This window comes from Odontomachus brunneus, unplaced genomic scaffold, assembly GCF_010583005.1.
Source record: "Odontomachus brunneus isolate Ranch 3 - 2012 unplaced genomic scaffold, Obru_v1 Obru_scaffold_171, whole genome shotgun sequence".
NCBI classification, from domain to species: Eukaryota; Metazoa; Arthropoda; class Insecta; order Hymenoptera; family Formicidae; genus Odontomachus; species Odontomachus brunneus.
In genome coordinates, this window is record NW_022639621.1 from 132,297 (window position 1) to 158,765 (window position 26,469).

A 26,469-nucleotide genomic window follows, 5' to 3' on the forward strand; every position below is an offset into this window, starting at 1 on the left:
ATTTCTTTCTTTTGTATTTATCTTGAGAGGAACAGTGGATACAACATCTCGCGAATGGCTCTCTTAGAATATAGATACATTTTTCCCCGAGTTTCATTAAAATCGGAATACTGTTAAGTTAGAAAATAAAAAAAACAGAGTTAATATTAGCAAAGTACAAAATTTTGAAATTAATAAAAATCGAAATTAATATTCTCCATTGTGAATGATTAAAGTTTGGTGGTTAGCTAGAACGAAGTTACTTGCAAGTATGATATACAGTTTCGGATAACAAAAGCAATTTTCATTTATAAAATAATTGAAATCGGACATATGGGCGGACGAAGTAAAGTTGGCCCATAATTCAGGGCTGGCAGGAGAGCTGCGAAGACCTCTCGTGGAGATCCCGGAACTACTAATCAGGATACATATTTTATTTTGTGGCTTTCTTACTCTGCGCTGCTGGGCGACTGAATCCGTTACCAGAGCAAAAGGACCACGTAGCTGCATGTTTGTATTTTTTATGACAAAACAAAATATACAGTTAAGAGGATTGTGGTGGACATTAACACAGAAGAAGGTTGCTTCTATTATGTTATAGTCACAATAATTAGTTGTCTGAATAGTTGTAACTTCTGAAATATGAAGTATCTAGCCCCGGTATCTCCTAAGTAACACATAAAATGACAGGATAGTGAATTACTACGGAATACCGATTTGTTTTTTGGTCAGAAAATTTTGTAATTTTTGTTATAAAATTCTCTCCATATAGATTAGGTTCGAAAAGACACGCATTGATCTTTTCTAAGACGTAGATTTCATTAATTCCGCTCCTCCAAATTTTGTTTCTCTATTCTTGTTTGAATAACACATTTTATGTGTCAGTAATATATTTCAGTATTAAAAATATATATAAACAGTACATATGAAATGAAAGGATAATATATTACTGCGGAATACCGATCTATTCCTCGGTTATCAAGTCCTGTAGTAATTTTTACTATAAAATTCTCTTGTCAAACTTAAGGGAACTGGAGGGTCAGATTGTGTGAAAATTGTGCTTGTTTTTTCACAATTTTTTATGACAAACTGAATGAATATGCGAAAGTGTTATTTTGATGTGTACTTATACAACATATAACGTTTATACAACATATACGGAAATTTTCTACCTAGAATTCAACTTAATTGAACCACCAAGAGCCAAGATATTATTGCAAAATGACGATCTTGGAAAGAAAAATGAAATATATTTTAACTGCATGTACCATACACTTATATTGAATATTTGATCATCAGAATTATATTTTTCTTCTTTTTATATGTTGTATAAATACACGGCAAAATAACACTTTCGCATATTCATTCAGTTTGTCATAAAAAATTGTGAAAGAACAAGCACTATTTTCAGGCAATCCGACCCTCCAGTCCCTTTAGGCCGGTTCTACATTAGTTGCAAATCGCAAGATCGTAAGAAAATTTACTAATCACAGTCGATCGTTCTTCTTACGACCAAAGAAAGATTGACTGTGATTGGTCAATTTTCTCGCGACCTTGAGACTTGCAACTAATGTAGAACGATTCTTAAAGACCGAAGAGACGTTGATCTTTTTCTTTTCCAAGATCCCATTAATTCCGTTCCCCGAATTTCCTTCCTCATTTCTGCTTTCCGTCTGTATTTCGTATCGAACGCGTGCATCAGGCGATGATGCATCGCGGGTGCAGCGCCGGGTTTCGGAGCCGCGAACGCGAAACAGCAGGGGCGGTGCGCGTTGCGCGTTGCGCGACGCTCGGCGTCGCGGCGCGGACTCGCCGCGGTGTGCGGCCACCTCGGCCACGCAGTTCGTCGACAAGCGCGGCACCGTGTGCGTCTCCTCTCCCGGTCCGAGTTCTGTCGGCTTGACTCCGAAGAGTTGACAGTTCGGGTTTTACCTGTCGCGTCTCGTCGCGCGTCTCGCGCAAGGCGAAGGCGGCTGGCTCGCGCGTCTCTTCGCATCAGGATCTCCTGCTTCGGCGGACGAAGTAGATTTTGTATCGCGGCTTCACAACGCGGTCAATTGCCCGATCGATCGAGACACTCGCGCGGAAGATCGCGTCTCGCTCTCGTTTTCGCGGGGGTCGCGAGTTCGCGACTCTCCACCCGGCCGCTCGACGCGGCCGCGATTTTCGAGACTCGCTCGGCCGCGCACGTTTCCGCACGTCGGCCGAGTGTCGATAAAAATCTCCATATCAATGGGACGTTATACCGTTCCATGATTCATCGGTTCGCCGACTCCGGGCTCGTCGGCTAGTTTTTTCCCCAGAGCTCTCAGCGCGGATTCGCGCCGTTCCCGCGACTTCGTGTCTCGCGCGCGCGTGTCGCTTTTAGAAATGAATTTATATTTAGAATTTCAAGTTCACCGACTCCGCGCCGAGGTCTCGTATGAGCGCATTGGCCACTAAGTGACGGCTCGCATTCCGCAAGAACACCAGTTGCGACAAGAGAAATTGCAGCGGGGACTGTCACCAGGAAAGGTTGCCATTAGAGCTGCCAAGCGATTCGCAATGCTCAGACAATACGAGCGTGCGGATACGTTTGCGAGTCTAGTTTCAATGAAACGGAAAATTGAGAAAGCTCGTTGCAATGCTCCCGCTAATGTAAGTCATCAAATTGCGCTCTTGACACTCGGGACGGGCTCTGTATCTATGATCGTAGAGAGAGAAATAGAGAGAGAGAGAGAGAGAGAGAGAGAGAGAGAGAGAGAGAGAGAGAGAGGGAGAGAGAGAGAAAGAGAATGAGTGGGAAGGAAGGAAAGAGATAGATAGATAGTAAGATAGAGAGAAAGAGGAGAGAGGGAGGCAGGGAAGGAAGAGTAAATTTTCACACGCTTATTTACGTCACGTTTGTACTCGTACGAGTCGCCATTTGATCTCGTCTATGGCACACTCGAAGAGAGGAGAAGACAATTACGACATGTGTGAAAATAAGTGACTGATGTTTGACTATGAAATAATTTCATTTAATTAATGTTGTAACTGATGTTTGACTATGAAATAATTTCATTTAATTAATGTTATTTGCGACCTCTTTACTTCTCGTTTCGCTATGTGAAATGAACTCAAATAACTTTGAAGTATTTTTTAAATCAGTCAAGAAAGAATAACTTTATTTTATATATTTTTCTTCTCCCTCTGCATAATATCAGGGCGCGCTGAAACTTCCATCCATCAGCACCCGAATGAGCATATATTATTTGTGTAGTCGTTAGAATACTTTCTCGATTATTTTTAATTCCTTGTAAAATCTCGCTAAAAAACGAGGCGTAGACAAGAAGTTTCCAACAAATTCAGCGCAATAATGGTAATATCCCCTCTCCAAAACGTGAAAAATCACAATTTCGTGCTCTCTCTTTCTCTCTCTTTCTCTCCCCTTCTCTCTTTCTCTCTTGTATATAAATCTCTGAGTTTGCATACGATTTCGAGTTTATAATTCATATAAATTGTATTAATTTTTCGATTTCAATGCTAATTGAATTCGCGCAGCTTTGTGTAATTCTCCCAGAAGGGCGAATTACACATTATTGTCACACCAAATACCTCCGTAATAGGTGTTTATACAAATTATGCATCAAAACACAATTTGCATAATCCACATGCGGATATAAACTCGTGTCGCGCATTCAACTCTGATTTACTATCCGTTCGAATCGGTGCCATGCGGCAGACAGTAGTCGATCTCGATGTAACATGCGTAGAACTTGTCTAAGCGTATCACCTACATAATTTTATCGAGATCAATGGAGTCACGACTCTGCAAAGCAGCGTATCTTCGCTTATCTGCTACTTCGTGTAATGGTACTTATGATTATCAGATGCACGAGCACCCATCGCGCGACTATATACCGTCAATACTCCGTTAAAGCAATCAGGAGATTACTCCTCTCTATTCAGCATCCTGTACTCCTTTGATTATTGAATATCGAGCTACCAGGTGCGTTAAACCGGATTGTGTACATTAAATCGAATGCCAGCGGTGCGAAGACCAAAATCTCGCACTTTCATAGCAAACTTAGGTATAATAGAATAAAACCCACCCAAAACAATATGGTCTTGTTCTTAGAGAATATCCTCTTGTATACAGCGTCAAGAGGAGATTCTTCTACAATCAGAAGGGAATATTCTAAGCATAATGTTCATTAAGTTAGAGGAACTTTTTTTTTGTCTTTTATCCACAGTACAAATCTTGTTCTCAATAGAAATTTATTTTAGTAAAAGGACATTAAAACAAACGTATTCCTTTTGATACAAAAGAAAAAAAAGTTAAAATAATACCTACACAGAAAAAAATTAATATCTCTTTATAATTAATATATTCAAAATAATAATCATTCTTTTATACATGAGCAATGATATATAATTTCGTTAGAAAAATTTTCAAGTCTTGGAATTTCAAAATAAAATTATACTTTTATTTAAATATTATAACAATCTCATAAGAAACTTAACATGATTATATTTGAATGATAGTGATATTCTTTTTTAAAAATATCATGTCCTTGGTCCAATATTTTGTGCTTTCTATTCACGAAAATTATTTTTGTACGATAAGAATATATTTTCTCTTGTTGAGTTGCATATAAAATGTATTGATGCAAATATTTTATCTTTGTTTAATGTTAAATAATCTCACTTTAAAATTTATATGTCCAAAGTAATATTTTCAAAACAAGAATGCTCTTTTTACTGTGTGGTGGACTTATGATTAATAGTTCACTTTAACAGAAGAGGAATTACTCTTTTAGTAAGAATTTCCGCTTAGAATATTGGATTACAGGAAATAGTACCTTGCAACTGAAGTTCTTCCTTCGAGTGTTGGAATATTCTTCTTTTTTAACTTGTAGAGGAATCCTCTTGAGGCACAGAAGTGAAATTAGAGTATTCACTTGAAACTAATATATTCAAATTAATAGCCATTATTTCATGTATAAGCAATGATATATAATTTTGTTAGAATTCTAAAGTCTTGAACTTCAATAGTATTATAATCTTATTTGTACATTGCGATATGATTATTTTGGGGATAATGATTTATCTTCTCCCGACACATTTAAAGACATCATATTCTCAATCTAATATTAATGAGATTTATTTTTGAATGAGTGTGAACCCAAATTTTCTTCAGAAAACACTCAGAATAAGAGATGACAGATTTTTCTTCACATTAAATCAAAATATATTCTTGCAAGTAACTAATCTCCGTTTTTAACGCTATAATCACGCTTGGAAATTAACACGTTAAAAGTAAAGGAATTTTCTTTTTTTCTGTGTACGCAAAAGGATATCCGCCAGGAGTAAGATTATATTTCGTTGGGCGAAACGCGAAAGGGTGAAAAACCCGACCCGCGCGGTAAAATTTGTCGGAGAGGAGCGAGAGGGGACGGGGCGGGATTCTCTCTCTCTCTCTCTCTCTCTCTCTCTCTCTCTCTCTCTCTCTCTCGGGCAACTCGAGCAGCAGCGGAAATTTTCGGTATTTCGGCAACTTCGCTATTGGATTAAGCTCTAAAATCCGCATCCTTGCTCGCGTATTGCGACGCCGGGACAGCGGAATTTCGCGGGCGAGCCGATATTCGCGGAAATCGAAATCGAGACGCACAGCCGCGTTCGGAGATGATGCCTCTGGAGTTTGTCGTCTGCGGAGGAGTGTAACCTGAATCGTGATACGTACAACTTTGATGAGCCAGGAAATAGAGACGAGACAAGTTTGTTTCCCCGCGGAGAAGTCGCGCTGCCGGACGGTTTTACACGATATCGAATTTACTTCTCTACGCGCGCGAAAATTTTATTTTCTCGTGCACGTTTTATGTATCGGCGAAGAGAATTTTTACGTTAAAGTGGTGCGAACGTTTAAAATTTCGAAAAAATTCTTCCCCGTCGTTTCTTCACAGCCGCAATCGTGCACCGCTGCGACGTAGTGGAGAGGAGGAGGACATCTCGACATCTTGTCGTAATATTATCGCCGCGGCTTTTACGCGTGCTTTGCGACGATTAGACGATGAAAACTATTTTGAAAATATCGTGGAAAAACGGCGTTACGTATACTACGAGCTTTAAACCGTATTTTTTTTTTCCCGCAACGCGTTTTTCTCTAAACCCCAGCGACCACGTCGTGATTTAGAGAGGACGGCCGTGATATTTTCCGAAAATATTTTCACAGCAGAGCATGCAACAGATTGTGCGGCTTTGCGAAAATTAAAATGATCGAAATGCGTACGCATTCTCCCCGGGGAAATCCAAAATACATGTGAGAGAATTCTTCGCGCGTTTTCACAAAGTCTGTTACTTTTTAACAGATCGCAAAATTATCACTCGAGTTTCTTCTCGATTTTAATGACTCGCGGAAAATTAGTATTCCATAGTCGAAGGCGGAGAACACCAGCGACGCGTTGCTTCGTGACGCTATGGATCGTCGAGTTTTCCTCCTCGATGAGGAAACCGAGACGACGATAATGGCGTGAGTTTGCGGTTGTTGAATCTGATTTTCCTATTTAGTCTTTCTCTCACTCGCCGGCAACGGCACGTCCTTGGAAGGAGCGTCCCGCTGTCGCGGAATTACCGTTCGTTCGCCCGGCTTCCACGTGCAGCGGACGACGACGAATCGTGAATTTCGCTCGGCAGCCGAGATGCTCGGACGAGCTCGCGCCGGTCTAAGAGCTCGAAAAGACGAAAACGTGGTGCTACTTCGTGGCACCACAGAAAAACGCTACACATCCGTACGAGCTATTTAAGAGGACTGGAGGGTCAGATTGCCTGAAATTCGTGCTTGTTTTTTTCACAATTTTTTATGACAAGCTGAAAGAATATGCGAAAGTGTTATTTTGACGTGTATTTATACAACATATACTCAATACAAGCATGGTACATGCAGTTAAAATATATTTCGTTTTTCTTTTCAAGCTCGTCATTTTGCGGCACACTGAGGAAAAAATATAGTTGCTTTCGGCGTCAACTATACTTTTTTGTAATTTTAACCAGAAAAATAATTAGAAGAACCATCTTTCTAATAACACTTATTAAAACAATGGTTTTTCTATTTTTGTGGTTAAAATTACAAAAGAGTATAGTTGACACCAAAGGCAACTATATTTTTCTCTCAGTGTAGTATCTTGACTCTCGATGATTTAATTAAGCTGAATTTTAGGTAAAAAATTTCTGTAAGCTTGTCGTTATCGTGTACCACTATAATAGAAATTGAGTAAAAATTAAATTGTAAATATCTTAATGGAATATTATTAAGTTTTCAGTTCATTTGTAATAAAAAAATTAATATTTCAAAATTAAATATTTTCACGAGTTTGTCAATGGTTCACGATAACGATAAGCTTACGGAAATTTTCTACATAAAAGTAATTGAGAGTCCAAGATATTACCGCAAAATGACGACCTTGAAAAGAAAAACGATATATACATTTTAACTGCATGTATCATACATTTATATTGAGTATTTGATCATCAAAATTATATTTTCTTTCTCTTTATATGTTGTATAAATACACGTCAAAATAACACTTTTGACGGCATATTCATTCAGTTTGTCATAAAAAATTGTGAAAGAACAAGCACGATTTTCAGTCTGACCCTCCAGTCCTCTTAAGCCCTTGTCCACAACCTTGCTTTAAGACGTAAACCGTAAGAAATTGACCAAACACAGTCGATTATTCTTCTAAAAATCAACCATGGTTGGTCAATTTCTTACGGCTTACGTCTTAAAGCAAGATTGTGGACAAGGGGCTCAAACAATCACTTGGTGGTGTCATAAAAAAATGCCACAGACCTGATGGGTTACTTTAAGGCTTAAACGAGCAATTTTGTGGCTCCACAGATATATACAGATAGGCGTTGAGCCTCAGACGGTCACACTTAGTGGCGCCACAAACTTATACAAATGGGCTACTTTAGAGCTCAAACAGACGATGTAGTGGCGTTACAGAGAAGGTCACAGGCCCGTACAGACAAGCTATTTTGTGACACTATAGAGAAACGCGACTTTGTGGTCACAGAGGAGCGCTTCAGAATGATATATATATATATATATATATATTTAATAAAGAGTTTGATAGTAAGATAATGTGATAATGAGTTAATCATAATAATTATCATAACGTTTAAGTATTATAAGATTTCTTATATCTTTCACACATTTTTGTCGTGTATCTAGGTATATTATGTAACTTTGTAATAGACGTTCGAGTCACACCACTTTAAAAAAAAGTTTTGCGCTATAAAGGGTTAACACACAATTTTTTGCAGTGCAGAATTCTGTTCAGTTAGCAAGCTAACTTTTTAATTTCTAGCTAACCAGACTTTTGTTAACCAAACTTAAGTCTAAAAGTAACCTATCTATACGTGTCTGTAACATTTTTCTGTGGCGTTACGAAAGTAACTTATATGTATAGATTTGTGATTCTTTTATGTGGCACTACAAAGTGATTCGTCTATTTGCGTCCTAAAGTAGTCTGTTTGTACAAGTTTGTGGCGTCACAAAGTCTGTTTGAGCCCTAAAGTAACCCGGTTGCACAGGTCTGTTGCGTTACAAAGTGACTCATCTATTTGAGCCTCAAAGTAGCCTGATTATACAGATTTTATGGCGTTTCTGTATGGCGCCACAAAGTGATTCATTTGTTTGAGCCATAAAAATAGTTGATCTACGGGTCTGTAGTGCTTTTCTGTGACCCTACGAAAGTAGCCTGTCTATCCAGGTTATGGGGCGTTTCTCTGTGGCGCCACAAAGTGGCTCATCTTTTCGAGATCTAATTCATTTCGCGTGGATGGAGTACACACGGAGCGCAAACGTCACGAATCGCATTTTCAATTAAAAACTCATTTACTGCTCGCTCATCAATTCGCTCTACCTGCATTCCGCTAACTTACTTTACGCGAAGGGAGCGCGGTGTGCGTCGACTCGCGTAATTAGATCGTCGCGCTGCGCAAAATGTGTCGATCTCGCATCAACGGTCTGTTCCGGTTATTTCCGTGGGAATAAAGTATGCTCTCGATCACGAAGATATTCAGTTACCTTTCGCGTTCCCCGCGAGCTGAAGAAGCTTATCTTCCCCGATAATCCCATGATCGAAGGGCTTATGTCTGAACCGTCATAAACCGATGTTTTTGACAAAATGAAGATCGCGAGGGTTATAAAAAGCTTTAGTGGGAGATAATAAAAAATTGATAGTATAATGCGAACGCGTGAATAACGACGGAAGGCAAGACATGAGCTCCCACCGCGACTTCGTGGCGTGCGATCTCCATTTTCATTTCTTTCCTCTTTCTTTTTTATTTTTTGTCTTCTGTTAAATATGGATCAACGATAGAGTCAAGTCTTGTAGTTGCACAAAGCCGGTGGGGAGTTGAAATTTTGTTAAACCTATGTTAAACCTTGAATTCTACAACGCAATAGGAGCTACACTGAGAAAAAAATTTACTAAACTTCAAAAAACGTTTGTTTAGATAGTATTGTAAAGATATTTGTTTAAATTAAGTAATTATTTTCTAAAATTGAAGAAACAAATTTATATTTAAAACTTCTTTATTTAATTTTAGAAAATAATTACTTAAACAAATGTCTTCACAGTACTATCCAAACAAACGTTTCTTGAAATTTAGTAAATTTTTTTCTCAGTGTAAATTAGCAAAGTAGGTTTAATGATACAATTTATTTTTACTTTGACTCTGATGATGATGTCCGAAATTTCACTTTCTTTGGCGTCAAAATAGATTGTATTATAGGCTTCAGAATATTAAAATAAATTTTGAACGGAGTAATAAAGCTGAAAGTAGGATAAAAATTTTGATTCGGGCAGGTTAAATAGAATCAAAAGGTTGATGTGTGTTTCGGAGCGTCAAAATAGATGGAATATTGAATGGAATAATAAGGCGAATGAAAGTAGGATCAAAATTTCGATGTGAGAAGCCACCATTGTAGCACGTTGTTTTTAGAGCGGAAGGTAATAGAAAATATAAGCGTGTTGCGTGTTAGTTGGCCGCTTATTTACTGGCCTCTCATATGGCCGCGCAGCATTACGCGCACCGGCTGTACTTTTCCCGAGGTGTTTTTAACTTTAATCCTATTCGTCCGCTGTTTTACCGCGGCATGGAAATTGACGGATTACGACGTCGCGAGCCGCATCTGTACCGCATAATAATCGGGCCCGATAAAAACCTGTTGAATTCGCCCCGATTTTACGACGGAACCGCTCTCTCATGTGTGCGAGCGGAAAACTAAAGCAGAAGTTTCTTTAAAGAAGCTCTCAGCCGAAGAGAGGCCGAAAGAAGGGAGAAAGGGAAAGATAAAGAGACGGAGAAGCAGAGATTGAATAGCTTACAGTGCATTTTAAAATACAGTAGTCAAAATAGCCAAGTTACGAACTTCTTTCCCAATGGGAATATAGTTTCAACAAGAACCCATAAACCTCTCCATTCACTAGAGAGAATAAGAAAGAAGGAAGGAGGAAGATAGAATAAGTACTAAAATTGATGTTTTCACACCACGCTTTGGGATACGAGCTGTTGGATAAGCGAAGCGATGCTGAGATGAAGCGAGTTGCTGGGACACGATGCTCCGCGTTGATAAGATAACGGCCCATTAGGCGGCTATTTTGATCGTAGTGAAATAAATTTTCCGCCCGTTCTCGGGCTAAAAGTGTGTTTTTTCTTTCTTTCTCGAAACTTTTACGCAAATATTTGTCAACAGAAAATCCAATTTCCGTTGGAAGCATATGACATGTGCCGATAGCACGGCTATCCGCCTGATGAAACACGCGGGGATGGTCCCCAGAGCTGGCCGGAGTAACTTTTCATCCACTCGGACGCTCTCGGACCACCCTCCTCGGACGGGCCGCTTTTGCAAGCAACCTACACGGCACTCGCGCCACCGAGGATCCTCGGGAAACGCGTTTCATTATTTCCGTCTGGCGAGATGGGAACCGTCTCGCGATCCTCCGCCGCCCAGCTGTGCCGTCGGCGGCTTCGGGAACGAAGTCCTGCTCTCCCTAATCCACTTTCGCTCTCTATCTCTCATTAAGCGGGATAAGCCGGCGGAGTTGAACTTACGCAGCGCTCGCACTTAAATTTCGACCATCCTATTCGCCCCCACGGCCTCGGGAAAACGCCGCTCGACGTTTCGCGCGAATTACGCCCGGGATCTAATTTGCGCGCCTCGCTATCCGAGCTTTGCATGCCAAATTGGATAGCCATCAACTCGCGCTGTCGCGCAAAACCGTCGTCGGGCACCGCGCGACTGCGAGACGCGGCCACGCGCGCGGCGTTCACTCATTTCCATAAATTGATATGCACTTCTGGTCGCCCTGTATACGAGTTGTCGCGCCGAGCCGAGCCGAGCAGAGCAGAGCAGAGTAGAGCCGCGCGTCGCGTCGTCTCGCTTCGCCTCGTGCTGTGCCGTAAACGCGGCAACTCGTTTAACCATCAATGCAAGGCGGGCGTTACGTACGACGTCGCTTATACCTAAGGGGGAATATTTGGTCGCCTTAATAAATCTCCACGGACGGGAGAGAGGGTGGGAGAGGGTGAGAGCGCCGCACGGAAAATCGGCTCTGTATTTGTATACCGCGCAAAGCGTTTCACGCACGCATTGAGATACACTCTATATGTAAAATGCGCTTTATAACGTACCTGGTACAAAATATCCTTTGTATATGTACATACAGAAAGGTCTGAGACATCCGACCGTTCGTATACAGGTAGATTAGGGTAAAAACTGAACGCAAAAGTCTTATTTTGTAAACAACCACGTAAAATTTGGAGGTACTATTAATGAACTTTAGAACCCTAAATATGGGTCCAATTTACCCAGACCAATTTTTCAAACGTGACCGTTCTTAAAACACGTGTTTTTTTTCATTTATGCAATTTTTGCAATTTTATTGAATCCTAAAAACATAAATGAATTCATATCCCTTGATATTTTCTACGCTGAGTACAAAGAAAAATTAAATTTCGACCATTTTTCCAGAAGTTATAAACAAATAAAAATGCGCTAGGTAAATTTTACCTATGTTTTTAGAGTTTACGTAACTTTCAGATGTTTAGGGTTCTAAGGTTAAGAAAATGGATGAACGGGCGCGAACTCTGCTGTAGATAAGCTGTGATGGCGACGCCTGCCGTCGTGTGCTTGCGCAGATTGTCTAAATTAGTCAATAATTAGAGAATATCGCGGAAGCAGATGGCGGACGATCGTGCGTAATTATTCACTAATCTTCTTTAATTAATAACTCAAAACTCTACGTGTTATTTGGGAAGTGGTGGGGGACTTTTTGTTCAGCTTGATTTAATCCGCAAGTACACGACAGCAAACGTCGCCATCATAGCTCATCTACCGCCGCGGAGCACGTAATCATTCACTAATCTTTCTTTAATGAATAACTCAAAATTCTACGTGGTTGTTTGCAAGATGATGGAGAACTTTTTTGTTCAGTTTTTGTCCTAATCTCTATTTGTGTGTACACAAGCGGTCGTATACTTAAGTTCAGATATTCCTGCATAAAACACAGTTCCTTTATTTCCGTTGGGAATCACACGATAAATATTCTGGTCCGCGAGGACGCGAGTATTACTCGGCTTACATCAAAACGTGCTCTCTTCCCTTTTAAGCGTGCGAGGATGCAACTGTTGTTCTTTCTCTTCTAACGTATTTTGCGCTCTTAGTAAAACTTACAGCGAGATATCGACTGGTATCGATACGCGACTGCGTCCTCGACGGTGATTCGCTTTCTCTCTTATGTGTACTTCGGGAAACGCGAATCGAAAGTATGAAAAATTCAGGCGAATAGTTAGGAGCGACGTGTGTTGTCTGGTATGTTTTATTCGTAATCGCGAGATCGAGTGAAAATAGAGTTTGCATCCGCAATTCTTAATCCGGCTACATCACTATCCGCTACTTGTCGTCCTCCCTTGATACGTTATTGTGCGCAACGACATGATTTAATAGTATTAACTGAATTTCAGCCGATTTAGACTTAGCTAAAATCCGAATTTGATCCTACTTTCAGCCTTACTATTCTATTCTATTCAACACCCATTTTAGTACTCTGAAACCTACATAAAGCTCTCTTGATCCTATTTAACCTACTCGAGCCGAAATTTTGATTCTGCTTTCAGCCTCACTGTTCTATTCAACGTCTATTTTAACGTTGAAAAAAGTGAAAAGGGAAATTTCGGACATCAGAGTAGGATGGAGTAGTCAAAGTAGGAGTATTGAAATTAAATCTACTTTGCTAACTTAGTTCTTATTGTGTTGTAGAATTCAAAGTTTAATATAGTGTCAAAATTTCGCGCGTAGGCTAATCGCTTTTACTATCATTGCTAAGATCTGACTATTACAGGTAAAATGCATTTGCTGTGAGATATAAATTTCCTGTCTGAAATTAAAAGCGCACTTTTATTCGAATAGCTAAAAAAGTAGCAATTATTTCTAAGTATCTTCGAGTATTTGATCCTGTAAAAAGTTAATCTTACAGAGCTCGTCCTACTGTATCGCGCGCCGTGATCGACCAATTTTCTTTCATATTTTAATAACACAGGCCCACAATTTAAAAAAAGTTGTCTGTGCTGGGGGTCTGACTAGGTGTACTATACGTATTTTGGGCTGCTGACTTTTGGGTTTAAAACCTGATGTACAATGTAAACCTGATCTACAATATGCTCTTTGCATCCTGTTTTTGTCTTCTATCTTTTTTTGGCTTAAGGTTTAAGGTTTGAGTCAGAAAGAGATAAAGAAAAAGAAGCAGAAAGCAAAGAGTATATTGATATAGATTAGACTTTAAGATTTGAGTCAGAAAGAGATGAAAAGAAAAAACAGGAAGCAAAATATACATTGCAGACCAAGCTTTAAAACCTGATCTACAATATGCTCTTTGCTTTCTGCTTCTTTCTCTTTATCTCTTTCTGACTCAACCTTAAGCTTTGAATCAGAAAAAGATAGAAGACAAGAAACAGAACGCAAAAAGCACATTATAGGCTAAGGTTTAAGGTTTGAGTTAGAAAAAAATAAATAGAAAGAAATAGGAAGCAGAGAACACATTATAAATCAAGCTTAAATCAGTACTACTGAATTGCCTACATGTATGGCATACTCTTTTTTTACTTACATTTTGCGACTTCTCACGGCATCCGGACATCCTTTAAAGCCGCAGCATCGACGTCTGTGGGTCAGTCATGAATTTTTCTCTCTAGCTTAAACTCGTGAATAATAAAAACCTTACCTCGAAAATATATGCAAGTGTACACTTTTTGCGAGTTTACATTGGAGGAAAATATTCAAAATCGCTTCCAAGTATCGCAAAATGACTGACTTTTATGACTTCATACCAGAGAAAAAGACTACACGATTAAGTAAAGTCGAGTTCACGTGAATAGATTTATGATTGATGCTGATTCTGTAATTTTGAACGACAATGTCGTTATTTTTACGTTGTCGTTACGCAGCTTTTCTACCGTGTATTATATCTGCGCAACAACAATATGACGATAATAGCATTGTCGTTAAAAATCGCAGAATCAGAAGGTTGATTTCGGACGTCTGTGAAGTTGGCCCCACTTTTTCAAAATTTGAAAAAAGTGAGTAGAATTCTGGTTGCCCCCTGAAGAGTTCTAGACTTCTCTATCGATAAAAAAAAAGAGTTCCGTCGATTAAAGCGGTCAAAACACGAAATGAAGCTATGGGAAGGCCAACTTCACGTTGGTGTAACTTTAAAGTCCTATAACTTTTTTATCTTTAATCTTAGCGCAAAATTTTTTAAAGATAATCGATAGAACTCTTCGGGAGGCTACTAGAACCATCGTGAAGTTGGCCCTCCCGGAATTTCATTTCATGTTTTAACCGCTTTAATCGACAGAACTCATTTCTTTATCGATAGAGAACTCTAGAACTCTTCAGGGGACAACCAGAACTCTACTCACTTTTTTAAAATTTTGAAAAAGTGGGGCCAACTTCACAGACGTTGATTTCGACTCGAAGGCAAAGCCGAGCGTGCCATCTGCTGTCGCGCCGGCGCACTATTCCCCATGTTCCCCCTCTCTTCTCGAGTGAACCGGTCGCGTGCTTGCAGCGAGCACGTGGCCGAAGCTTGTCTGGCCGCGGAGTGGGGATAGTCAGGCTCGATCTTTGCGTGCCATCAGGTCGCAGCATCAGGTGGCTTCTTGGAAACGCGCTGCGGGGTGCGGCTATTGTTTTCGTTCACGCATCGCGCGATGCCATGACCTACTCCACAGCGCGTGAGGAGTTTGCGCCGGCCGATCGAGAGCGCAGATCGATACAGACGTCGATAAGTCCACCTGTAGACGTCATAGCGACTTGAAACAAAAACTGTCGGAAAGGGAAAATCACCGCGCTTCCTATGGACGCGAAATCGTTCTTCCGTGAAATAAGGATCGTGCGTAATCGTGCAGAAAGCAGTTGTCGAAGTCGTACTGGATTTCTGAATCGTACTCCATTGATCATATCTGATTTTTTTTAAATATTTGTAGCACGCACAAAATAATATATGATCTGAAATGTTTTTGTTTTATTTATCATTGCTCATTTATTTTTCATTCTTACCGTTAGATGTCGTTCATATAATAATAATAAAGAAATTGATGAAGTATGATTCAGGAGTACAATTTCGACCATTCTTCTCTAAGTAATAAATGTATCGTTTTTTATGTCAAAGTGGACATTAATTTAAGTTAAAAACTAATGGGGAGCTTTGGTTTGGATTTGCAGTTAGCTTTGGTTTGGAAGCGTTAGTTTTATGTTTCTGACGGCCATAAAGTGTAACTCAAAAGGAAAGCAATGATAATGATTTTCTATCTGTTAGTAAATATTTATTTTCTACAGCGTCGAAATTTAAATAGCTAATGAATTTAGTTCCAATAGCGACGACATTATCTGTTCCTATTTCAACGATATACTTTACTTGCTACACTGAGAAAAAAATAGTTGAATCGATAAAATCGATGGTCACCGGTCATCAAAGAAATATTGATCTATTCAACAAAATACACCTTAATACAACACACTCACACAATAAATTGCGTTGATATTACTACTTTTTTCTCAGTATATAGCTGTATTTTAGCACCTGATCCTTTTTCTGCGTGTATTATTAGCCCTACAGATTCGTGCTCGGTTTCTTTGCGACTTGCGAGACTTTGAGAATTTCCATAATATCCCGTCGTACTTGTACTCGGACTGCGAAGTCTATATGTATGCAAATTTGTGTCTCGCATAATGCAAGAATAAAGAACGCGCGACGGAAAATACTTTCATAATTTAACAACGTGATACATTTTGTTCGTTCGAATCAAACACGCCCGGAGGAATACTAAACGCGAGGAATGTCATGAAAGCTACCTATGCGAATTTTAACGAAGTAATAAATTTTTAATGTCGGGGGATCTCTCTTCCGGTCAAGTCCTCGCGCGCGACCTATATATCTCAAAGAAGCGCGGCCGAGAAAGTTGTGTTTCAGCAGCGATTCTGATGAAATTTTAACGGCGTCTATCGCGAAATTTCGGGCCGAGTTCGGACGACGAGCGGAGGAGTCAACGTAACTTCATTCTTCGGCTCCTAAGATAGCCTATTACCGCGCTTTATTTCCACTTTGCGAACCAGGACGGCGAATTATCGGGTCACGCGGGCGCGAGAGGAGGCGCGCGACGCAAAGAGACCGAGCTGTGAGCCGTCTCTCCCTTTAGCGCCGGTCTTTACGGGACGTGGAATCGTAATATCGAAAAGATTTCGACTTTTCTCGCGCACAGTCGAGCGTTACTTCTCCGCGGCTCATTTTTCATCCCCGCATCTTTTGCGAGTGCTTCATAAATCCGGTCTCTCATATCGATTCCGCGCCCAATGGTTCGCTCCCTTTACCAAGAAAACGAGAAAGTTGTGGATTATTTGACATTGAATATCGAGGAGAATGAATATATCAAGAGAGAGAGAGAGAGAGAGAGAGAGAGAGAGAGAGAGAGAGAGAGAGAGAGAGAGAGAGGGGGGACAATGGTCGACCTATAAAGGTTATCTATGATAAGCGAATATACCGACGACAGAAATAACGGCATGCTCTTTTGAGATGTGAATTCCGTCTATAGAAGGTGGCCCACTTCTGTCGAATCACAATTGAGTGACAGCTGTTCTCTCTGATAGTTACTTCGAAGTCAATTTTTCCCGACAACGCGAACGCCGGTGGCACGTGTGTGGTTTTGGGTTGCGATCGGGGGAGATGAACGTCTTCTCACGAGGAAACACATACACACACCCACACGTACACACAAACTTCAGCGACGCGTCTACCAAATAACGGGCCTTTGTCGTGCTTGTTTATTCTTTTTTCGACCGAACTCCCACGCGAGACTTCCGTCCGCCCTCTCCGCGCGTGTGACAAGTTCCAATTTGAGAATTGTCACGCCGTTAAATCCCTTTTTTCCGCGGAGAGTGTCGCGAGGACTGTTGATCCGCCTCTCTCGACATTCTCTCGCCGTGGAAATCGGCGCCGAGCGCGTCGAAGACGTGTTATTGAGATTTCATTCGGTGCGGAAGCGCGCAGCGCCTCGTGCATCCCGCACAATTTTCTCAACCGTGCGAAGCATCCACCCTGCATCCGTGCCGCAGACGACGCGTCTACCTCCAAATATTATTCCGCACCCTAAAGCTCTTAAAGCTCTAATAAATCCGCCACCGTTACCGCTCGTGTTACGTTTCATGTTTCGGTTTTGCTACGCTTCTCGCGCGCGCGCGACTCCCGCCAGGCCATAAATATCAATGTTACCTGTTTCGCCCGCCATTAGTCTCATTTTGTCATCGATTTTAGCCAAGTTCAACGAATGACCGTTACGTGGTGGGGTTAAGCGGCGCAATTGCTCGTAAATGCTATCCTTCATTCGCGAAAGCGTCGTGAAAAATGGAGGTCATTTCTCCGCGACTCGTCGCGAATGGGCGACATCAAAATCCTCGTCTCGTGCAAAATGCAACGTGCCTCTTGAAACACCGAACTATTTTCTCTCTCTCTCTCTCTCTCTCTCTCTCTCTCTCTCTCTCTCTCTTTTTTTGTGAATCGCTCTTTGATGCGACGAGCAGTTGAGTGGTCATTCAAGGCACTACGAACTTTAAACGAGATTCGGCCTGTATAGTGTAATTCAGATAATCGATAAATGACGCGTCGTATAGGAACACGATAGCAAGTAACGAGGTCAATTATAAGAAACTACGAGCTGCCACGGATTACCACATTCAGGCGCGTTTCATTACGTTCCCGTGCGTATGCATGGCGACGTCGGTGAAAAAGCCGCGTTTCAATGCAACGAGCTTTCTCGCAAAAGAAGAATCGCGCATTATCATACGGTGCGCAATTGTGCTATTTAAATAATTTTCCTTTCCCAATTAACGAACGAATTGCATCGTGATAAATTAAATGCAATAATATGGAGCGCGATTGGAACAGGCGGGATATGGATGGATGTCTGTGTGCTTTGAGCGTTATTATTGTCAGTGTAACGATCGTCGATTACTCGTTAATTGCAACTCGAATCTTCTCGTCGTGGTTGTACACAGAATAAAAGGGACGCTCTTGTTTCAAAAATATCTTCATTTTCGACATGTTAATCTTCAAACGAGATTAAATAGTATCAAACGGAGATGCATTACTCGCGAGAATATATTTTATGTGATTCAACAAAGAAAAATCTGCATTCTTATTATACAAAAATAACTTTCATTAATGGAATTAAAGGCCAGAATATTGGATTGAGAATATGATGTTTTTAAAAATACTTGAAGGAGACATTATTATCACCAAAATAATCGTACCATACTTCTTATAACATTATTATAATATATTCTAATGAAATTAGAACAATTGAAGGCTTTAAAATTCTCTTGACAAAATTGTATATTGTTGCTTATTTATGAGACAATAATTGTTAATTTGAATATATCAGTTTTTAGCGGATAGGAGACGTAACACACATTTAAAAATATCATATTCTCTCAATCCAATATTTTGTGCTTTCCATCAATGAGAAATATTTTTGAATAGTAAAAACAGTTATTTTTTCATCGAAAAAATCTATTTACAAACAAATATATTTTTGCAAGTAATTATTTTCATTTAACGCTATATAATCTCGTTTGTGGATTAATATGTCAGAACTAAAGATATTCTCTAAACAAGAATGTACTTTTTCCATGCGTAGGATTGAATTATCGGGCTGGAACACGATTTACGAGCCATCGTCGTGCCGTTTCGCGGAGAGAACGTCGTGACGGCGGGAAAACGAGTGCGTTTTTTGCGTTAACGTAAATCGCGCAGGAGCGAATTAACAAAGTCGAGCGCGAGTTTCGCCGGTGTCGGTACATGCCGCGGCGAGAGGATGCTGGCGTGCGTCTATCCGGCGGAAAACTTTGAGGTGAAAACCGTGACGGTGAAGCTCCATCATGGAAAATCGAAGAGAAAGTCTAAGTCCCTACTCTCGGTGAAGGAGAAACTTTCGGACGCCGCGGAGACGACGGGATGCGGCAACGGCAACCGAGTGGGCAACGAGGTAAGATCTAACAGAAGAGGAAAAAGAAGAAGAAAAGGGACGACGAGAGGAAGAATAAGAATGAGAACGCGGGAGAAGGAGGAAGCTCTCGCGCGCGGTCGTTTATTGCTGGGCTTTTTCATCTCGCTGAAATTACCAGGAATAAAATGCAGACGAGATATTTATTCGTTCTCGATATCCTAATTGAAGTATCGCGCTACGAAAGGGCGCGAGTATTGTAAAGGAAAAAAAAAAAAGAAGAAAAAAAGAAAAGAACGAAGAAGGTGGCTTCGCCGGCTACTCGGGAGAGAAAGAGTCGCAGTCGCCTATTGTCGGGGCTCTGTCTCGTTCTATCAAAATCATTATATATAAATTGCACGCGGGTTGTCCCGTCCGTCCTTTAATATTCGATGGTCGATAGCTGGCGCGCGCGCACGTAGAAATGACGAGTCGCATTCATTTCGCGAGTGAATGCGCGGAAAGGAAGAAAGGGGAAAAAAAAGAAAAAGGAAGAAGAGGCTCGCTTCGCGGCAGACTCCGAGGCGAACAAACTGCCGATTACGTTACGGCTTCTTCCGCGCTACCTGTTTTCAGGCTCTTGGAAATTAATTTTGCAGGGGAGATCGTACGGGCGGATCATCCCCCGGGGGATTATCCGCTCCCTACAAGAATCCGCTTCTATGAGAAATTTCTTTTTGGTTTACGTGTTCCCGCGAGAGAGAACATCTCCTTTTCACCGGTTTCGCTCCCCTCGCCGCCTCTCGCCTTCTCCATCCCTTCGCGACAGAAACGTATTTCGTTGAGCACCACGGATTACTTGATTCCTCTTAATGTGTTCTCCGAGAAGCTGCTCGGCTTAATCGCCTAGATAGATAGGTGTACGTAAATTCGACAGTGATTTTATTTCGTAATCGATTCGTAAATATTGCGTCTCTTTATGAGTGATTTATGCGGCACTCATATTCATCGCATGACGAGTGACGAGACAGAAGTACGAAAAGATTGATCGAAATTCGCTCAAAACGATATGTCATGCAAAATGCAACGTGAAAATCTGAGTGCAACTTTTAGTAAGTTCGTCACTGCATCAATACGACAAAAAATTTCTATTATTGTATCGTGAAAATTTAATGATTCAATCGATATATGCAGTATGTTGCAGCATATTGATGATAAATATAATTGAAACATTTGTAGAGTTTCCATCATCGATTGTCTCGCGTCGCGAAGACGTAATCATGAGAATCTATCTGGGCGGGGACATGACGTGGACGGATATTTCCTTGCATTTTCTTTGACGCGCATATATCCTTGTAATTACATATTTTCGACGAGTACCCTCGCGCTTTCCGAATTGATTGATCACCGTGAACGGAGTCCCGTCTAACTCTCGCGTCAACACCACCGCAGCCTGGTGCAAAATGCGAAATGCAAATGAAACGCATGTGAATCGGCAAACCGTGTCGAAGCGCTTTTGTAGGTCGAAAGAGAGTATAGTCGGTTGCAAATCGGCTTGCACACTTTTTATCAAATGGAGTTGCAACGCTTCAAGTTGTCAGAATTGAAAGCCGCTACTGACGTGACGCGCACGCTTTGTACGCGCAGCAATCGCGATTATAAATATATAAAAATTATCTCTCAAGATATAATGTTCTCTTAATTGGAGATAAATTCTTTTTCCCATATTTCGCAAATGTCACACTCTGTATGTCATAACTTTGATTACTGAGACGCACACTTTTTATCGAGTGAGGTGACGTTTCAGATTGTCAGAATTAAAAGCTATTGCTGACATGTATGCGCATAATGGGAGAAAAAATGGTCGATCTAACTAAAATTATAGTTATTTTTGGCCCCATATTTTTTCTAGTAAAATGATAGTGATAGCGTGCATATAAGGTTATTATTACTAATATTATAGTAGAGTGTAGTAAAAAATGGTTTTCTTCACCACAACTTATAGTAATTATTTCTTTACACTGAGAAAAAAATTTACTAAATTTCAAAAAACATTTGTTTGGATAGTACTGTGAAGATATTTATTTAAATTAAGTAATTATTTTCTAAAATTAAAGAAACAAATTTATATTTAAAACTTCTTTATTTAATTTTAGAAAATAACTACTTAATTTAAACAAATATTTTCACAGTACTATCCAAACAAACGTTTTTTGAAATTTAGTAAATTTTTTCTCAGTGTATATGTTTACAGTTACAAATAGCAAACATTTTTCTCATCGCGCTAATCGGTTTTGTGAAAGAAATACATAAAAATTCTCTCAAAATAATGTTATCTTAAAGATAAATTCTTTCTTCCAAATGTCATACTCTGTCATGCTGTCACTTAGGCTTCTGCCACAATCGATCACTGCGCATACACGTCAGAGGTGGCCTTCAAATCCGATAACTTGAAGCGTTGAACAACTTCCGACAAAAAGAGTGTGCAAACCGATTTGCAGCCGACTATACAATTGCTGTCCCATAGTTACTCTATCGTTTGCCGTTTTCGCATAGCAACGGCGTGTGTCGCCGGTAATGAAATTGAATGCGAATCGACAAGTCGTCGGCGTCACGCCGCCCGGCGGCAGTGTCGGAAAATGGCTTTTCATTTCTACGCTCGCTCGCAAAGCGATACGCCCGACCACGAGGCCGCGTTGCAGCGTACGCGTTTGCTTCGTTTGCCATCGCATTGCCGCGCACGGCCAAGCCGGTTCGAAACAATTAACTGTCACGCGAGAGAGTTACCACGGAGTGAAAAGAGGCAGGAGCTGGAACGGCGCCCGAAGGCGGTTGTGTATTATCTTCCGCCCGTGTTCGCGTTCGCGCTGTTATTGTCTTATAGGTCTCGTGCAACGCGATACTTTCGTTCTACAACGCGACCACGAAACCGCTCCAGTCACTCGCACACTGGACGGGTGGCGTACACATAAGTAAAGCACGCGATAACACCGTCGCAACTTTGGATTCAATTCAGCTTTGACACGACGGCGATCCGATTAATGAAGGAAACGACTCCGCGCTGTCTCCGCGGCCTGACTGCTTGTCTCGTTTGTTTTGTGTAATAACGCGAACGCTCTCTGTTTGAGAGACGCCATTGGAAGCGGAGAAAGAGAATGCTGCCTTCTGTGTTCCACGTACTCGTGTATCTCGAATAACACCTGGGTACCTGTGTATCTTCGGGCTTTACTCGGGTATCTGAACGCTTGCTCTCCAAATTTCGTGGAATAAAATTCCCCTCGAAAAGTAGAGTGGCCACCGAGTCACGCTCGAATTCGAGTGATCTTTGTGTAAAGTGAACTCTGCATTCTGAATCACTGAGTAGACATTTTCATTCGAATCTGATGTACTTCATTGTCACAGGAACAAACTCACTCTAATGAGTTGAAACATTCACTGATACCATTTTATTCAGTTTTCAACGAGTACTGTCCACTAACAAATAAACCTACCCAAAAAGTATACTCCGATTTCTTTCTAATTTGGCACAAATATAGAAGTAGAAAAAATATTTAGGTCATATTTTTTCATTTTGACCCACTTTGAGTTTCATGGGCAGTTTATAGCTTTTTAATGTTCTCACTCCTATCATCAACAAGTACAACAAAAATGCATAAGAAATAAAATTGAATTGATGATAGGAGTGAGAACATTAAAAAGCTATAAACTGTCCGTGAAACTCAAATTGGATCAAAATGAAAAAATATAACCTAAATATTTTTTGTACTTCTACATTTGTGCCAAATTAGAAGGAAATCAGAGTGTAACTTTTGGATAGACTTACTTGTAAGTCTTGAATCTATTCTTGACTCTCTAAATTTTTTCGAGTAAAATATTACTCAGAAAGTAAAATGTTCATCGAGTGAACATTTTCACTCGAAATTGAGGAGCGAATCTAATGTACTCTACTGTCGCAGGAACATCATCAATCTGATTGATTAGAACATTTGCTCAGAAATTTGCTATCAGAATCCATTTCTAAGCTTAAATAAAACAGTATCTTTATATTTTCGTCTTAAGTGAAAATATTGGCACTTTTTACTCGTTTTAAGTGAGATTTCACTCCAACGAATTTGGAGAGTGAGTATCTAATTGTTTCAAATGTTATCTATAATTATTTATTGTTCCAACGATAACAACAGACAAACGTGATCAAGCACATTACATATAAAATATTCGCGCATTATGACTATTGATTATTCGAAAAACTGGCAATTTTTTCCTAGAATAATCAACATTCATGATGCACGATTGTTTTATATATAATACGCCTGACGTCGAGAATTTCATATGTCACTGTGCTGTACAATGAGACTGCATTTATGAGGTTTGATGTACTCAAGTAATGCCTACGATTTTGAGTACGCTAATATAGAAATACCTGGACGATGATGACGACGTAAATCTTGACGTGAAGCACTTTCTGGATACATTAGTGTAAATTTCATTCTAATTTACTTTCAAGAACTCCCTCAAAATTATGCATGAAAAGCGCGTGAAGTGTAAAACAGCAAGGCGAGCAATGATTACAATTTACGATGAGTGATTTAATAAATTTGAAATCGGTCTCGAGAATATACGTCAGATAACAGATAAAACGCGTTGGATAACAGATAACAGATAAAATGAGCGTGTTACTGTCAGGATTAAAAGAGATTAGGAAGAGGAAAAGAGGGAAAAATCGGACACGCGATTTTCCGTAAAGAGGACGGCGGATCGACGTGCCGAGACGTGATCGACATTTGCGTCGCCCGCACTCTTCGATTCGCGCTGCCCGTCGTCGTCGTCGTCGTCGTCGTCGTCTTGCGGCACTTTCATTGACGTACGAAGGTTACACGGAGTCCTTGTCGCGGTGGAATTCGAAGGGCCGACCTTGGGATTCTACCTGGTATCGGGCGCGGCGAGGCGCGGCGCATCGGCCGGCCGGCCGGCCGGTCGGTCGGTCGGTCGGTCGGTCGGTCGGTCTTCTCCAGATGATGGTGCACACCAGAGAGATGAAACAAAAAGGAGCCACGAATGCGCGCACACATCGCGTCGGTCCAGCGCTCTTTCCCCGTCGACAGATCGGGGCTTCGTGGTGCGTTGCACCGCATCACCATCTTTCTCGATGTGCGGATTATATATCGTGAAACTTGGAGGTCACGGTAGCCGACCGAATTTCGAACTTCCTCTGGCAGAAGTGTGTGCGGTTCGCGTAGACGTCCCTCTGTTCAGTTATTCAGTATTAATGCATTCTAATCAGTTGCAAAAATACTACATAGGAATTGGGTGAGAGCTTAATGGAAGTTTATTCAGTTGAGTTCTCTACACAATATGCGAACCGACTCTTTCCAAGTACAGGAATATTCAGCTTTATCATGTGCATGTATTATAATGTCTGTCGTGAATAGGTTCAAGATGTATTTATTTATGTCGTTAAGGGAGAGCTTAAAATTGCGTGAACACACTGGAAACATATTTCAGCTCGGCTAACTGAATGGGAACCAGATGAAAAACTCACTCTGATGAGAAATTATATTTCTTACTGCGACTAAAATCATTCGTCCAAACGTTCAGTTGCATTAATACTCGGCTGAGGCAACTGAGAGCAATTGGCTGAGTAGAAACTTCGTACAGAGATCCTTCTGTTACTATAATCGGGTTTTTCATCTGGTCTCCAAGCAATAGAAAATTCAATTTGTTTTTTCTTAAATGAACGATGAGTGAACGTGTGGAAGAGCACACAGCAAAAGAAAACTAAATTGAATGAAATAATGCATTTGACGATATTAAATTTTGTGACAGAGAAAATAATGGAGGCGAAAAATGAACGTGAGCAAAAAATAAATAGAGTGCATGTTAATAACACAAAATTTTATCGCGATAAAATCTAGAACACACCACTATTATGATGATGATTCGGATAATGATATAACAAAAATTTCCTGCGCTGTGATTTTCATTAATACTAAAATTTTTAAACAAAAAAAAAACGAGGAATGAAAGATTGCTAAAGCAAATCTGTTTATTTTATGAACAGCCTTTGCTTATAAACAAAATTTGCTTATTTTATCAACACACATTTGATACATAGAAGAAAGAATATTCTTGAATAGTCTTGGAAATATCTTCATTTTTTATATAAATTTTTTACGTAAATTTTAAAATGAAGTTATATAGCGTCAAACAAAACCAAGTTAATTTATTTTATATGTGATTTAACAAGGATAAATATATTCTTACTATCAAAAAATAATTTTTACAAATAAAAAGCACAAAGTATCGGATTGGAAATACAATATTCTTAAATGTTGGAAGAAAAGAGATGCTATTATTATCAAAATAATTATATTTCATTTCTAATGATACTGTTATAATATTCAAATAAAATTATAATATTGTTGGAATTCGAGACTTTAAATTCTTCTAACAAAATTATATATCGTATGATATATAAGTATGAAACAATGATATTATTATTATGATATATAATGAGATTACAATTGGAATATATTAGTTCCAAGTGAATATTTATTATGAATATCAATTTTGAATATTTGTGAATATTAATATTATGAATATTAATTATAAGTAAAGATAAATTTTTGTAATTAATTAAGTGCATAGTTTTATGTCCATTTTCTGTTGTGCTTTCGTTCAGTAAACGGGTTTAGATTTTCCACAACTTCCGTGCGCAGAAACTGTAGGAAAAGCGTTATATCTCGATTGGAATCCCAAGCAGTTTTACTCTTCAGTCACTAGACGAAAGTTAACACAACTGTCCAGCAACTGCTCGAAAACTGCATTAAGTTTCTAGCAAGGGTTGTCTGTTATTTTATTAAAAAGTCCCGACGAGAGAATACGACACGTCACTTTCTCGAATCGCGCGCGAAACATCTCCGTGCTCCGCGACAAAGAAACGTTCCGTCTGTCGCGATATTTTGCGACACAGATAAATCTGCAATC

At 40.0% G+C, this 26,469-nt stretch overlaps 1 protein-coding gene across 6 annotated transcripts in view; it reads left to right on the forward strand.

Moving 5' to 3' along the window:
- Positions 1 to 26,469, forward strand: part of LOC116851282 (myb-like protein AA) — a 102,937-nt gene that overhangs the window by 52,155 nt on the left and 24,313 nt on the right. The window contains exons 1-2 of one of the 6 annotated variants that reach the window (XM_032830565.1): positions 1,848 to 2,493; positions 19,201 to 19,548. The exons of 4 other annotated variants lie outside the window; for them this stretch is intronic. In XM_032830565.1, the coding sequence (XP_032686456.1) occupies positions 19,378 to 19,548 (171 nt within the window). In that variant the 5' untranslated portion in view covers positions 1,848 to 2,493; positions 19,201 to 19,377. Of the gene's footprint in view, positions 1 to 1,847; positions 2,617 to 19,200; positions 19,549 to 26,469 lie in introns of those variants that run through there. One more of the 6 variants, XM_032830566.1, reaches the window with a different exon arrangement.